General features: G+C 41.1%; 2 protein-coding genes across 2 annotated transcripts in view; both read left to right on the top strand.

The window, feature by feature from the left end:
- rnf19b (ring finger protein 19B) overlaps positions 1-7,712 on the top strand; it is a 34,327-nt gene extending 26,615 nt beyond the window's left edge. Inside the window, exons 4-10 of the mRNA XM_047605898.1 lie at positions 930-1,074; positions 1,170-1,332; positions 3,177-3,291; positions 3,552-3,692; positions 3,776-3,965; positions 4,058-4,192; positions 4,420-7,712. Coding sequence (XP_047461854.1) covers positions 930-1,074; positions 1,170-1,332; positions 3,177-3,291; positions 3,552-3,692; positions 3,776-3,965; positions 4,058-4,192; positions 4,420-4,861 — 1,331 coding nt within the window. The 3' untranslated portion in view covers positions 4,862-7,712. The remainder of the gene's footprint in view (positions 1-929; positions 1,075-1,169; positions 1,333-3,176; positions 3,292-3,551; positions 3,693-3,775; positions 3,966-4,057; positions 4,193-4,419) is intronic.
- A 664-nt stretch (positions 7,713-8,376) lies between these two features.
- On the top strand, positions 8,377-11,024 carry ndufs5 (NADH:ubiquinone oxidoreductase subunit S5). The gene is made up of 3 exons (XM_047605214.1): positions 8,377-8,498; positions 9,600-9,819; positions 10,828-11,024. The coding sequence occupies exons 2-3, from the start codon at positions 9,604-9,606 to the stop codon at positions 10,921-10,923; spliced, it is 312 nt and encodes a 103-aa protein (XP_047461170.1). The 5' UTR covers positions 8,377-8,498; positions 9,600-9,603; the 3' UTR covers positions 10,924-11,024.
- The last annotated feature ends 4,591 nt before the right edge of the window (positions 11,025-15,615 follow it).

The raw sequence follows: 15,615 nt of genomic DNA, 5'->3' as shown, positions 1-15,615 counted from the left end.
TCTGGCCCGCTTTAAGTTTGGTGAAGTCAATGATAGGAACCAAAGTTGTGGAACTCTTTATTGAAGTCACATGTTAATCAGCTGTTATCAGTCGTTCCTGTTGCCTTCGTGCCAATAAATAGCCGAGGTCTTTAGCCACAACTGGAGTCTGGAGTCTCTCCGTTGGGAACTGATTCCAGCCAATCACATCATGTGTGCGGGGCTTTCCGTGGTCGTACACACTACGTGAAACTACATGTCTGTAGTAAAAGATATTCATAATGAAATACCTTTAAAGGACAGACGGTTAACTACTGCATTTATGAAGAATCACTCAATCTGATTGCTTCATGCGAAGCTATTTTTTTCAGTTCAGAGACGCCCAATAATGAAATCACAGTGGAGTTGTTAGCTTAGCATAAACATGGGAACAGCCTGGTTCTGTCCAGTGTTTGTTTTTCGTAAAAGTAAACCGGTTTAAAGAAGAAGATCAAGTCAGATTAAACACGTTAATTAGTGATTTTAAGAGATTTTGTTGCCTTGCCCTAAAAGATACGGTTACAACACGCCGTGTTCCTGCCGGTGTTGCGTGTGGTTTCTTGTCTGTGGAATTTTACTGATGGAACTGTTTTCTGAGAATTGACATTACTCAAAGGAATTATCGTGTGTGATTCTGCTACTGATGTATTCCAGGTACATTCCTCCCTAATGAAGCCTGTAGTGTGCAAAGGTTTTTGGTTCCTTAAACTCTAAGTGAAAAGAAGAAGTGTAGGCTTTATGCTAAGCTAGCTATCTCTAACTAAAACGTCATACTTGTTGTAGGGATGGTGGAAATGACACAATGACATCTGTGTGACTCTGTCGGGAGAATACGTGTGTTTCCCAAAAAATGTCTAAGCATTTCTATGGTATGTGTGAGATCCTGAACCCGTGTCCTTTTCCGCCTCCAGCTGACGACATCAAGCCGTGTCCTCGCTGCGGCGCCTACATCATCAAGATGAACGACGGAAGCTGTAATCACATGACCTGCGCCGTCTGCGGCTGCGAGTTCTGCTGGCTCTGCATGAAGGAGATCTCCGACCTGCACTACCTCAGGTAAATTCCAGCGCGCTGCTGCTTTTGTGTCGCAGATGTGCGTCGCGTCATCCAGGCGTAGTGTGTGTTCAAACTCCGCTGTTTCCCTCCATCAGTCCATCTGGCTGCACGTTCTGGGGGAAGAAGCCTTGGAGCAGGAAGAAGAAGATCCTGTGGCAGCTGGGCACTCTGATCGGAGCTCCGGTCGGCATCACGCTCATCGCAGGCATCGCTGTCCCCGCCATGGTCATCGGCATCCCGGTTTACGTCGGCCGCAAGGTGAGGAACCTGCTACCGGCTGTCGGCTTCTGTCCTTTTTTCCTGTCTGGCTTTTGTTTTCAAGAACAAATCAGCAAAAAGCAGCTGAGAATTGAATGACAGCAACAGTTGAAGGCCTTCTCTAATCAACAATCCCAATTATTTGTGGTTCCAGCGTCTCAGATGTGAATATTTTCTGGTTTTATTTAGAAGTTTGTGATCTGAATGTTTCACCGTTTCCATTTAAATGTTTAATTTATTTGCAGATTGTGATACAATGTGTGATTATTCTAATGCAAATAATACTATCTTATATTTCTAAATGTAATCAGACTCCTACAACACAGAGCGCGGCATAAATGGGATATTCTGTGTGAATCAAACTAAATTTGGCAGTTTCGTTTCTTGTTGGTGACCCTGATCCTGACGTAGTTTTTAGTTCCTATGTTTAGATCAAAAAGTTCAGAAAAGGAAATTACATTTAAGACGGGGGCTTTTTTTTTTTTTTAAAGAGGAAACGACGGCATCCGATTAGGAAGCGATTAGTTTTATCAATTTTCCCTTTATCATCTACCACCATGAAATCACTTTAAAGAAGAGCACGCAGACACTGACGAACATTTCCTTTCCCCCCACTGTCAGTGACACGTCTTTCACCCTGATCTCGTTCATCTTTACGGTCAGTTCAGTCGACTGCTACAGAAACTAGAAGTGAGAAAAAAAAAAAAAAGAGTTGTGGCTTCACACTTAAAGAGTTCCCAGCGCTGACGTCATCCTTCTTTCACAACCGTCCGCTGGTGATAACCCTGGAATTTACTGTATTAGAGAAGGTTTTTTTTTCTGCGTAAGTTTCAGCATCTTGTCCTCTTTTCAACGCGCCATCGAAAGTTTCCTGACAATGACCAAAACTTTCAGTTCCTCAGAGGATCGTGAAGGAGTTTCCACATTTTAAATTGAGGATCCTAAACCAGATTTTGAATGAAACGAGACTAGAAATAGTGTTTTCTTCATACGTAGTTTGCTTTTTCATTTGGAAAGCTCATTTTGACCATTCGATAATAATAAATTCTGTTGAATTCTGCAACGTCACAATCCTATCAGGCCTTTAATAAGTTCTAACCTGATCATTTGAGAGCCAGACACACTGAAAGTCTCCATAAGTGTGTTCACATCAGAGCTGTGTGGTGTCTTTGCTGTTAAATGAAGAGCTTCTGCTCCATCGGCACCCTGCAGCACTCTCTTGTGGACAGTAGTAAAAGTGCATACTCCTGTGAAGTGCACGAGTTCATTCGTTCATCTCGAAGCTGTGACCGTGTCAGGCTGAGAACCGGCGGATGTGAGACCCTCCAGGAAAGGTTTCAGCGTCTCGTTCCTCTATGAGTCGTGACGCCGATTTGGTTCTAGAGGAAGAGGCTTTGAAGTCGGTTTAAACAATAAATGTCAGAAAAACATGGATCGGTGACGGTTCAGGGTGAAGTCCCACTAGAAACACTTGTTGCAGGGAAGCAGTAATTTCAGCAAATGAGGCTTAACGGAACAGACGTCAGCATCCTTTTGAAAGAAATGTTTTTTGTTTTTTTTAATTTTATGATTCATTAGCAACGACAGACATCAAAATGTTGTTTTTAACATTTTCTTGATGCTGCCTTGTTGTGTCACGGCCCTTAAACTGTCAGTCATCTTTGTGTGACTTTGATATTTGATGAAATGCCAGTAGAAGATACTTGCAAATATTCACATCTGAGAAGCTGAAACTGGAGGCGTTTTGCCATTTTTGTGCTTGTAAATTCACCTGAGCTCAGATCTCCTTCGACCTTTGACCCGAAGTTGTATTTGTGTTAATCTCCTGCTGCCTCCCCCCTCAGATCCACGCCCACTACGAGCTGAAGAAGTCCTCTCGCCACAGAAGGAATTTGGCCATCACGGGGGGCGTGGCCCTGTCAATCATCACGGCCCCGGTCATCGCGGCCGTCTCCGTGGGTGAGGAGGCCGTCTGAACATTTCACTATTCGCTACCGTAATACCGTAACCTAGGCAACACAGAATCCTCACAACTATATAGATGCAGATTTTTATGAAAATACAAGATTGTGATAGTTAGAAATAATTCTTAAACTTTATTGGGAATAGTGGTGCACAGAACAAAGACTAAAAAAAGTTTTTTTTTTTACACTGAATGAAACATCCTTGAAGTACGTTAAACTAGATCATGTCTAAATTTCCGATTCTGTGTCTTGCAGGCATCGGCGTTCCCATCATGCTGGCCTACGTGTACGGCGTCGTGCCCATCTCCCTGTGCAGAGGAGGCGGCTGCGGCGTGAGCAGAGGGAAGGGACGAGGCGTGCGGATCGACTTCGACGACGACGATGGACCGATCACAGGTGAGGACGAAGAGCTGTGTTTCCCGCGTGGTTTCAAGCGCGTCCGGCTCATTCTCACAAATAAATAATAAACATTTGTGCAGTGGCGGACGCGTGGCGAGCCCTCAAGTCTCCGAGCCTCGGGGAGAGCAGCCTGGACGGGGCGGTCAGCGGCATGAGCACCACCTCCCCCAGCGAGGGGCTGTCCGTGGCCCCGGGGGCTCTGGGCGACACCCCCCACTTCAACACCCTGGCCGGTGGCGCTCTGGGGACTCGCACCAGCAAGTACAGCAGGTGAGTTACAGGTTATTTTAAGTTAAAGAGACGATAAATGATAAACTCACCTCGGTGTACGGTGACGAATAATGTTGTCTTCATGGGTCCAGGCTGGAGGTTCAAGCAGGGGAGCTCGCTAAAGAGTCAGCCCAGAGAGAGACAGGCAGCCTGGGAGCAGGAAGCGACTGTGCCAGCACCCGAGGAATGGCCGGATCCATCATCTCCTCCTACACTCTACCTGACAGGTGAGACACATCGAGATAAACCACAGATTCAAGAACATAATCATATTTATTTAATTAAATACCATATTTACAAGTTGATAGAGACATTTAAAAGAGAAATACGGTGGCTCTTAATTCAAAAAGTGCAATTTTTTCCTGAAAACGGAGCCTATTTATCTATAATAAATAATTTATAATATATAATGTAATTAATAGTGAGATTAACTTTCCGTAAATCCCCTCTACAGGGAGTGCACCAACCTGGAGATCCAGGTGGACATCGAGACCAAACCCAGCCATCTCTGCCTGACCAGCGAAGAGGACCTGACCCCGCACCCAGGCTCCGCTGCCATGGCAACCGCCTCAGGAGGGGAGGAGCCCCAGGACTGCAGCTCCAGGAGGGGCGGGGCTCTGTCCGGCTCGGCGCTGGGACTGTCGCCCGGGGCGTCCCTCAGGGAGGGGCTCAGAGACGTGACCCTGGCTCAGCCGGAGAGCATCCGCAGCGACCTGGAGATGTCCGACACGCAGTCGGACGACATCGCCGAGCTGACGTCCGACGACTGCGACTCGCCCCGCCCCAAGAGCTGCCACCCGGCGGGCGGCCAGCAGCCCCCGTCCTGCCGAGCCCTGAACCCCTCCACCGAAGGCCTTCACTGTCCCGCGGACAGCAGCGTCATCCTCTACGTCTGAGACAGCTGCAGCTCTCAGGATCGCACAAGAGAAACTAACCATCCATTTCCCCCCGGACATTTCCATTTTAACTCCGCCCCCCCCCTTCACAGCTTTGTTCCCCCCTCGTCATCTCTCGTTTGCTGCTTCTCACAGACACCGTCTTAAAACACAGACAGCGTTTGTTTACTTTTGTCTGTCTGTCTTATTTTTCTACCTGCCAATCTTCTCTCCGAGTAAATTGTCAGGGCTCTACCTCTGAGATTTATAAGATGATGATTTATGTTTACTCCTTGGTGCAAAATGCCTTGGCTGCTTAAGCAAAAAAAAAAAAAGAAAGAAAGAAAGAAAGAAAGGAAATATAAGAGGAGGTACAAATTTTCCACGAGAAATATTGCAAAATAGAAATTATGAAATAAGGTGAAATGTCACCAAGCACAGCAGAGAGAGAAGAGGATTGTTGGGATGTTTGCCGAGGACGGAGGGGATGTTTATAACAAGTGTGTGAATGAATGTGGACTTTGTACTGAAATATTGTGGCTTTATTTTCCTTTTCCTCCATCTATTTATATTCAGACGACCTTGAAATTGTATTATTTTGCCGCGCGCATGAGTCTGCATGAGCCGTTCCTCGTCTGGAAGGGTTAAGAGGGCAGCGAGTTTCTGTTACACTGGTGAAAGTTTACTTCAGAGGACGGAACTGCACTTGAATCTCAGTTTCCCCCGCACAGAGGAGGAGGAGGAGGAGGAGGAGGAGGACGATGGACATAGGGACAAAAGCAAAACAAAAAAAAGGTCCATGCTGCAGAAATATAAGACAGAGTTCTGACAGTGACACGTGATTGAGTTGAGATTTATTAAAAATCTTAATCTCAAACATGCAGAAATCAAAAAGTGCTGCTGGTTTTCTAGGATTTTTTAATTTTTTTTATTATTATTATTATTTTTTTAGTCAACTCATACAAGCCTGTTATAACGTCAAGATGAAACACTTGAAACTTGAAACCACTCTGGAGGAGCTGCATGAAAGCGAGAGGCGATGCAGTCGCGCTCCGGTGTCTTTATACTGAATGATAAGCTCGTTAAAACAGCAGCATTGATTCCTGGTTCAGATTGTTTTGGGAAATAGGAACAAAATCTACAATGCAGTATTGAAAAAAGAAAAGAAAAAAAAAAGCACAATTTAAACTCCACTAACTGTTCTTTTACAAAACTTTAAACTACCTTGCACTGTTTTTTTTTTTTTTTCAGTTTTCATTTTGAGAGCAAAGCAGAGGAAACCCTGAAGATGTGGAATAAACCAGTGATGTGTTATAATGGGCTATTTGCCATAATACATTACTGATTTAAAAAAAACCTTATACTGGGCTCAGACTACAGGAGTTTCGACTAGACGTGTCGCTCACCGTTACGACCTGCCTCTTCCTCATGACCGAGCCTCAGAGTTACAAATATGAATGTTTCATTTCAGTGAATTAGACTCAGAAATGCAAACGGACGATGGGTCTCCTCAGCCCATGCGTCACCTCTATTGCCACTACGAAGCCTGTGTGGATGCAGAGGCATGTAACAGTCCTGCAGTGAGCTGCAACCAATGATTATTTTCAGCCATTAACTAAAGTAATCAGAAAAGCCCATTTTAATTCCCCCTAGTAGAGCCTAAAAGTTGACGCTGCATTAGTCTGGAAAATACCAGAATGTTTTATTCAAAGCTGAATATTTCCCACCCGCTGGCCACTGTCAGAACTCTCCGTGTTTGTTTCTGGTTGTTTGCCGACACTTGCCGACCAACGCGACCGCCACCTGTCGTGGTAGTTGTGTGTTCGTATTAACTGGCTCTCACTTGAACGTTGCGTGAATGAGTGAACTCCTGTTGAATGTATTTCTGTGTCCCACTGTGTTGTTGTTGTTTTCGTTTGTTCTGTTTCTGAATGAGCACTTGTGCACTTTATCTGAATTGACCTTATTTATCCTTTGTTTTTGTTTTTTTGTTTTTTTTTTTGTCGCTGTTCATTGTCTCTTGCTATGAGTGAGGTTTTACTTGAGTTGCATACAAAAAGTCTGTGGTACAACCAAATGAAATCACCTACCAGAGGGCCTTTTATGTTGGATGTAACTAAGTAAGAGTTTGGTTCCAAAACATTTTGAAAATCATTCAGTATTTTTTAACGTGTTTGTTTTTATAATACATTTTGTGATGCAAGTACTGTAATTATCTTTATGTTTTTCTATTAATTTATGTTGTACTAATTCTTTTCTCTTTCTTTTTTTTTTTTGGACATCTCATTTTGGAGCCAAACACTTGAATTATTGATGCCGATAAGCTTTTCTTAATCATAGCCTGACTTGTTTCTTAGCTTTGTATCACCTCTGTGCTTCTGTTTAAAAGACAAAAAAAAAAAAAAAAAAAACTAAAAAAAAAATGTATTAAAAGGGTTCCCACCAGGTTTTTACTTTCGCCTGGAGGGAATCAACCCGGGAGCCTTTTTTTTCCATCTCAGAGTAGCTTTATGGATTTCGCTGCTTACGTGACTTGGCAGTGCTTCGTTTGGTCTGCACTTATCACTAGTTTCTGCCTGCCTGCCTGTGAGAAAACACACGAATGTACCACGGACGGAAACCCGAAACTTCCTGGATGAGTGTTAGTGGATGGAAAAATGTCCCGTTAGGAACACAGGTGGTTCTGTCCTTATTTGAAGAGGTTTAGAGTTTATAGATAGCAATATTTAAGTGTTATTAAACTGTTTGTGTATTTCCTGTCACTGTCGAAGCCCTGATCCCGTGTGGGGTTTGTACATGCAGGACTGTGAAAGACAACTTGTGGAGCTTTGGGGTGGACAAATAAATAAACACAATCCGATGTTGCACCAAATCCTTGTTTTGTCACATTTATTTTATAAATGCATCACACGTGAAATCACTGATGAAATGCTGTAGTCAGGGCTTTTTCTTTGCTATATTAGATCCTCATAAGCTCATATGTTGTTGCACCTCCTCAGGTTTTCTATCTGAAAACTAAATTCAACAAAGGCCTCGACTAGACTAGACAAGACTTCGTGCTTTTATTATCTGAGAGCGTATCTTGTTTGTTTTTTCTCCGGTTTTACCTTTACATAATTTTCATATTAGTGTTCCCTTTTAAACTTTTAATGTAGAATAGTTTTTCTCTTGCACCAAGGGGAATTGTTTAAAATATATTTTTGTGTCTCATGACTTTATTCGGTCTTCCTCTTCAAAGTGTACCCTAACTGACTCTTCATGAAAGTCCATAATTTATTCATGTATAAATATTTTTAATTTCAAAAGTTTAATCACTGGACAAAAGACGTATACAATTTAAAGACAGCTACAGTATATGTGTTATTCTTGAGCGGAGGGGAATTTTAATAGATTTTTTTATAATATATATATATTTATATATATATATATATTTTTTTTTAATTTATAATTTTATAATGCATAATATTATTAATACATTTTCCACTTTAGTGTTTTACGCTATCCACATCTAAACCAGCAGATGGCGGTAGGAAGCTTCACACCCTCACAGTCGCCTCTCTTCACAGCAGAGACGCTCGCTTTACGGCCGTGTTGTGGTCAGCCGTAAAGTGGGACGTGTGGACTCGGAGGAAGGTTATACTGACTCCAACAAAACACGGTAAATACCGATATAAATGTCTATTATCAGCACTTAAACTGCGTGGCAAGTAATTAAAATCGTGCAAGGTGTATTCGTAATGTTTATAAATAGCGTGCGGGTGTAAATATTGTAAATTAAAGCGGCCTGTCGTTAGCATTAGCCGACTGTCATTGAAGGTGAATCTCCTGAACAGTTCCAGATAAATCCGACCTGATGACAGATTTACTAGATAGACGTAAACATTTAATGCATTTATAAACTCAAATAAGAGTTGCGACGCTTCGTGATTGGGTATTGGTCCAATTAATTAGTAGCTAGCTAGCTAGCAGTAAATTCTAGTTAGCTCTCGTAGCTTGGCTAGTTGCTAGCTGTTTGGTCTCCTCTGATAAACATAAAACTCCAAAATATGAGCTAGAAGTCTAGAAATTTTCTGGGGAAATAGAGCAGATTTTTCATATATATATATATACTATAGTTTGAACTGTGAGAATTATATTTAGTAATGAAGTAGACAGAAGGCATTTGTTGTTTTTTGAGATGACCACCGAATAAATGAAATAATATCAGTTAAGATTAAATTATTCTGGAACTTGATTTCTATTTTGAAGAGTAGTCTGTATTCTCTATTGGGATTGATGAAAAACGTTCACAACCAGATTTTTAATGTCATGGTCCCCATGTTTGTTTTATAGACATCATTTTGTTTCTAAATCTGCAGACTACAGAAGAAGAAGAAGAAGCACATTAACAACATGATCTGCTCCTTGTAGACAAATGCAGTCACAAATATATTGCAAGACTCTTATATTATAATGCATTTGTACCTTATAAAGTGTAACTGCTTTAATGTGCTGAAGGTTTCTCTGAGGCCAGTGTTCAAATAGCTGTAATCTTGTTTAAAAAGTAAACCAAGTCGCGTGAAGATATAATATGTTTCTGAAACAGAATAAGTGTAAAAGCTGAAAGACAAGAAGACTCAGCCTCTTTCTCTTTTATTTCCCAGATAGTTCAAATTCATAATGACAATAACAATTATATTATTTGTTATGAAAATGAGTGATTGATTTAGCTTCCTGTTTTCTTAACTATTCTTTCTTCTCCACCCCTTCTTCCGAACAGCATCATGCCGTTCGTGGACCTGCAGTCGCGGTTTGGTATCAGCATTGACAACTGGCTTCTGGCCCAGAGCCAGAAACAGCCCCTAAATCAAGCGGCGCGCTGCCACGTCTTTGAGAAGGAGTGGATCGAATGTTCTCACGGCATCGGGCAGACCCGCGCCAAGAAGGAGTGCAAGTTGGAGTATGAGGATTTCTACGAATGCATGCACAGGCAGAAGACGGTGAGGGTTTCGCAACATCTTTTTGATAAGAGAAATATAATTCAACCTTGCTTGTGTGCTTGTTGAAGCATCTGGATTAAATACGGGAAATATGTCAGACAAGGAAACTACAATCATGTTTGTTGCTTTTGCTGAAAACAGATGAGTTTCAGTCATGGTCACCTGGTCTTGTTTAAGTAGATCTTATGCTCGCATTGTTCTTTTTGTCTTCTTTATTTGACCAGTTAAGTTGCTACATCTCTTTAAGAGTTAAACATGGACCTGAAGTATTTCAAGACGTTCCTTCTGTTTTAAAATTGTCTTTTAGCACCTTAAATAAAACTTGCATCATTTGCGTCCTGATACTGTGATGAATTTGGATCCGTCATAGAACATTTAAGCCACAATGACTTAAAGCTCTTATTTGGCATTGATATGCCAAATATGTCTACGAATGATGGTCGAGAAGAAGAAAACAGGTAAAACATGTCTATATAATAAAAACTAACCAGTTAACGTGGCAGTTTAACTGAAGGGCTCTTTGCTGACAGTGTGAACGTGTCAGCGTAGGACAGACTGAAAGATCTCTGCTCCCTGTTAAAGTGAAGCAGCAGCACAAACGTCCATCTGCATTTAGACGCCTTGACTTCTTCGTTAGTCACGTCTCATTCTCTGAGTTCATGATGAAGCAGAATAAAGTGCTGATTACAGATAAATGTCAGCTTTTGAAATGTTAGTTGTTAAATTACTGTATGTAGAATTATATCATCAGAGTTACATTACAGAAGTCTGGTGTAAAATAGCAGAAGCACACTGAGAAGACCTCCTGCAACTCTGCTGGATGTTTTTTTAAGTGTCTGACTTGGAATTTGAAGAAATCTGCTGCTCAACTGTTCTTCTGGAGGAAGCAAATATAAATCTATTAAAAAGGACAAAGCGGAACAAACAGTTTAAGGAATGTGGAATATTCTCGGTTTTCCTTCGTATCTCTGCCTCACCGTTGGTCTCTTCTTCTCCTCGTCCCTGCAGAATGCGAGGCTGTACGCCATCCGCCAGCAGCGCGAGAAGATGATAAAGGAGGGGACCTACACGCCTCCGCCCTGCCACACAGGCAACAGCGAATAGTCGCCACGACCGAACAGTCCTGTTCTTCTGCATAGTAAATCAAATATTACCATTTCCTGTTCGCCTGTACAAGTTTTCAAATAAATGTTATAGTCCACTGACCTCTTCTTCTTGTCTTCTCTTCCTTGTCATCGGTTTAGTTCTTTAATATTTTGAGATATGTGCAGACAACAAGAACGTTCAGGATCTTTGAGGAGGTTGTTGGATCAAACCAGCCTGGTGCTGGTCCTGGTACATCGTCCTGTGGCTTCACAGATCTCATGCAAAATGAAATACAGAACTCAAAACATTTCCTGCACCTCAGGATAATCATGATACAGCATCAAATAATCAAATAATCACGAAAATAATGAAATCTAAACACTTCAATCTTCAGGCCATGTTACATATTTAATTATGTGGATACATATGTGTTGCAAAACTCAACTAACAGGCAGTAATAAATGTTCAGCCAAAGTGACACATGGCTGAAATATTTTTCAAACAGAGCTTCCACAGGTTCTACATGAGTGAGACTAATCTGTAGCAGGGTGTTGTATGTTAAAGGCCAGCGTGATAAATGATGCAGAATGTGTTCAGGGAGCTACGTGACTGTGATGAATGGAATAAGAGAGAATCAGTGGATTTGTGTTTAGAGTTTAGAGGAGTCTGGAGTCAGAGGATTCCTTTGCTCCGTCAAGGCCCAACTTCCCAAGTTACTGTTGCTAGGTAACACTGATGTTCTCATTAAAGACTCATTTAAATATCTTGGCGTGACCCTGGATCCGAAAATTAATTTTAAGAAACGTGGTAAAAATATAGTTAGAGTCATAAAATACAACCTTGCAAACTTTAAACACATCAGACATTGTCTCTCACTGGATGCGTGGTTGATGCAGGTAAAGCATCTATGCATTTCATGACTTTGTCCCATATGTCTTATTGTGTTACAAGCTGGAGACACTGTTTCATGATCTCTGTGCAAACTGACTCTCTAACTCTAAAAGCCCTGGATGAAAAGCCAGTGCTTTACTATGGCTGTAGGATATTGGAAAAACACGAGTTACTGAGCTTCAAACATTTTAGGTTATTTTCTAATTTACGTGTTGTTGATAAAAAGTTTAAATGGCTTGGCCGCTCCTCCGTCGTCTGATTTTGTGTGTACTTGCTCTTTAAATCTATGATATATCATCTACAAGAGATTGTACCATACCTTTTCACCACACTGTAGCTGGACAATCCACTTTTTCTGTAAAAGCTACTAATCAGTGGAACACCCTGACTGACGATGTGAGGAGCTGCACCTCTCTTAGTGCTTTCAAATCCAACCTAAAAAATCTGCTTCTCAGCTCTGTTATCACTAATTAACTGTGGGTATGTGAGTCTGGCTAAATTTATCCTTGTGTTTTCCTGTATTGCTTTTAATTGTTTTGTTATCATACTTTAAATGAGAGTACAGTGGAGAAATGAACCATACATAAAAACGCTGGTTGCTGTCTTGCCTCCACGTTGCCTCTAGACTCTTATTATTACAGGTTAATTTATAAGACTGGGTCCTGATTGCTATTATTTCTGTAACCTAGCAACAGTAACCCAGGAAGTCAGGACTTGATAGTAGGAAGGAGCCGTAGGAGCAATCAGAAGGCCAACAAAGGGTTAATAGTGAGAACAATTACATTATAGTAAATATTTATACAGTACTTTACCAATTAATAGTTCACATAAAAGAACAACAACATTAAAATCCTTGTGTAATGTATTTAATTAATTAAATTAGCCACAACACACTCAATTACACATCAGGGATTCAAAAATTATAATAATACTAAAACATTTTTCTTATAGTACTGGTGGTGGAATATTTTACATAGTGATCCATCTGTTTTTAATCAGTATAAATTATCTAAATGCAGCACCACTGCTATAAAAAAAAAAGAATCCCATAAAAAGTATTGTCTCAAAATTGACTGAACTGATTTGCCCTGTGCAACATATTTAAACTTGTTATCATCATCACAGCTGGTTGAACGACCTCCACTGAACCGTTTTAAAACCCTTCCTCCAGCTGTGTCTGGGCTGCAGGTGGAGGTGGAGCTTCAGTCTATTTTCTTAACCCGCTGACCTAATTTTGGTGAAACATTCGGTGGATTGGCGAGTAAACGCTCCCGAGGGGACGGCTCCGCCGCTCCGATGAGAGATAGATATGAATGGATGCTCTTTGACATCCCTGATTCAATTAGCAGCTCTTAAACCGGGCTGATGGGATTTGGAGGCTCCGGGAGCTGCCACAAGATGGAGCCAAGAACACAGACAATAACTAGAAAATCCCCATTTAGGAGTTAAAAGTGAACATTTCTGCTTTAATTAATTGTAGTTTAGCGACTGTGTTAACACTTATTGTCCTGAGATTCATTTGTATGAGCAGAGAGTCCAGCCTGTGAATAAATTACTGGCCTTTGGCTACATGTGAGAACACAGGGGTCAAATCTTCTGGGTAATTTATGTAAATATGGAGGATTCAATGTCATGAAGAGGAGTTTACACTACGCTACACGTGTAGATTGTCTGATGTTTACACCAAATCAGACTCTTATATGCTGATGTAAATGAAGGCGCTTCAGCAGAAGTAAAAGAAAAAAAAAATCTAAATTCTTGTGTTTTAATATAATATGATGTAATAATTGTAATTATTTTGGTGTCTAGTTGAAGATTTGATATTAAAACACCCATATTTGTAAAATCCTGACTACAGTCCTGATGACATTTTCTTCTTTCATATGAGTTTCATCATCAGTATTATTAAATATGAGACAATTTTGCAACAGACACAAACCGAATAACATCTTCATGCCCTTCACTGAGGTTCGTGCGTGGATGGATGTGTCTTCACATGCAGAACGAGTCCCACAGTCTGGAAGCAGCTGCCCTCATTACTGTCTTCACATCCAAATTAGCCTTATTAAACTGAAAATTACAGCTAATCAAACCGACGCTGCAGAAGATTTACAGCACCCAGTGGTTCATGAGTCACATCATCAAACACTTTCGGTTCTTTCAAACAAGTTTTATCTGGAACGTGCTTCAGTTTTTCTGGATTCTGTCCTAGTTTTATACTGAAGGATGATCCACGGCCTTTCAATAATTAACTGATAAATAGACGGCCGTAGTGAACTTTACTCTTTGTTTATCGTCACAGTAGCTCGTGCTTGTTCGTTTTGACCCGTCGGACCATTAGCTGCTGTTTGATGAAAGCAGCAGCAGTAGAGCAGATTAACCGGGCCGAGCTTCGCCCTCTCCGACGGGGACGATCTGCACCGGCGGAGGGACAATGAGAGCCGGGATTATCCTGGAGCAGATGCCAGCGACCCCGTCACACAGCCAGCGACTCCCACTGAACCCAGTGGCTCATCAGTCAGAGTCCCAGACAGACACATCAACTAATGTTACCAGTATTAACATGATCACACATTTATCAGCGCAACACCTGCCACAATAACTTCAATTTTAATCAAAGTTAAGTAACATCTTCATCTATCTGTCTGTAAACCAGAATCCAGACTCTATAATCTCCTCTGATTCAAAGCTCACTACCTTTCAGCTAAAAGGGTCCCCCCCCAAACTGATGGAGAGATTAAGTACTTACTATATGTGTTCTATATTAAACTATTTATAAATATACATTATTATTATAATTTTTGCATTAAATATTAAGCTATTCAAATAATGCAAAGGTTCAAATAGCCATTTTTATTTATTTCAAACATGTGCAACAGTAGGGTGGCCGTGGAACTGGCGTAAACATAAACATACCCGACATAAACATACATACATACGTGGGATTTCACATGAGGACTGAATAGGCTCTCGTTAAATTTGTGGGGCCAATTTAAAAATAAATAAATAAATAAATAAAAATAAAATAAAAGATATAAAAATTGTCTAATCAACAAAAGTTTTTGCGACTCCTCCTGCAGTACCTCCGTGGACTCTCTAGGGGACACAAACCCCCCCATTGGAGACCTATGCTAAAGCTTTGCACAGTCATCACAATGAATATACTTAAATGCAAATATTATGCACAAGAAAATATTGTGGGTTTTGTAAAGTTACTTTTGTGCTCAGTCAGAACGTGTGTTGTCAAATCCTTTGCTTAAAAAATAAGTGATTTTATCTTTATTTCGTAGCATCATTTGTGTCCAGCTGATGATATTCACCCTAGTTTTAGCTTTTTAGCCCCACTGTGTTCACTGGCTTTGACGCTAATTTAGATATTTCTGCTATTTAATGACACAGGGATGAGTTCTGTTTTCTTGTCAAGTGGAGTTTTGTGGACAAAGTGATGGTTTGCCAGCGTCCGCGGGCCTAGTTATTTCGTCTCCCGGTCTTTGCCACTAGTCACACTCCTGTTGGCAGCCACTCAACGCGTCACCACGGTCGTTCAGAGAGTTCACTCTGATCAGTGCATGAGAAGAGAAACTAATGTGAACACAGTATACAAAGCTACAAAGTTAAAAGGACACAACAGAAGTTTTGTTTTTTAATCTTCATCTCATCTGAACATTCAAATACGCGAATATCTTCAACGCCACATGATCATTTGAATGAATAAACTGCAGACCAGCTATGTGCGATGGTTCGCAGCTCTTCGTAGCCTCTTGGCTAGTGGAAGCTCTTCCTGTTTCCCCTTTTGGATGATGAATGCAGACGACTGCC

This window comes from Mugil cephalus, chromosome 14 (genome assembly GCF_022458985.1).
Source record: "Mugil cephalus isolate CIBA_MC_2020 chromosome 14, CIBA_Mcephalus_1.1, whole genome shotgun sequence".
NCBI classification, from domain to species: Eukaryota; Metazoa; Chordata; class Actinopteri; order Mugiliformes; family Mugilidae; genus Mugil; species Mugil cephalus.
This window is presented reverse-complemented; position numbering and strand designations above follow the sequence as displayed.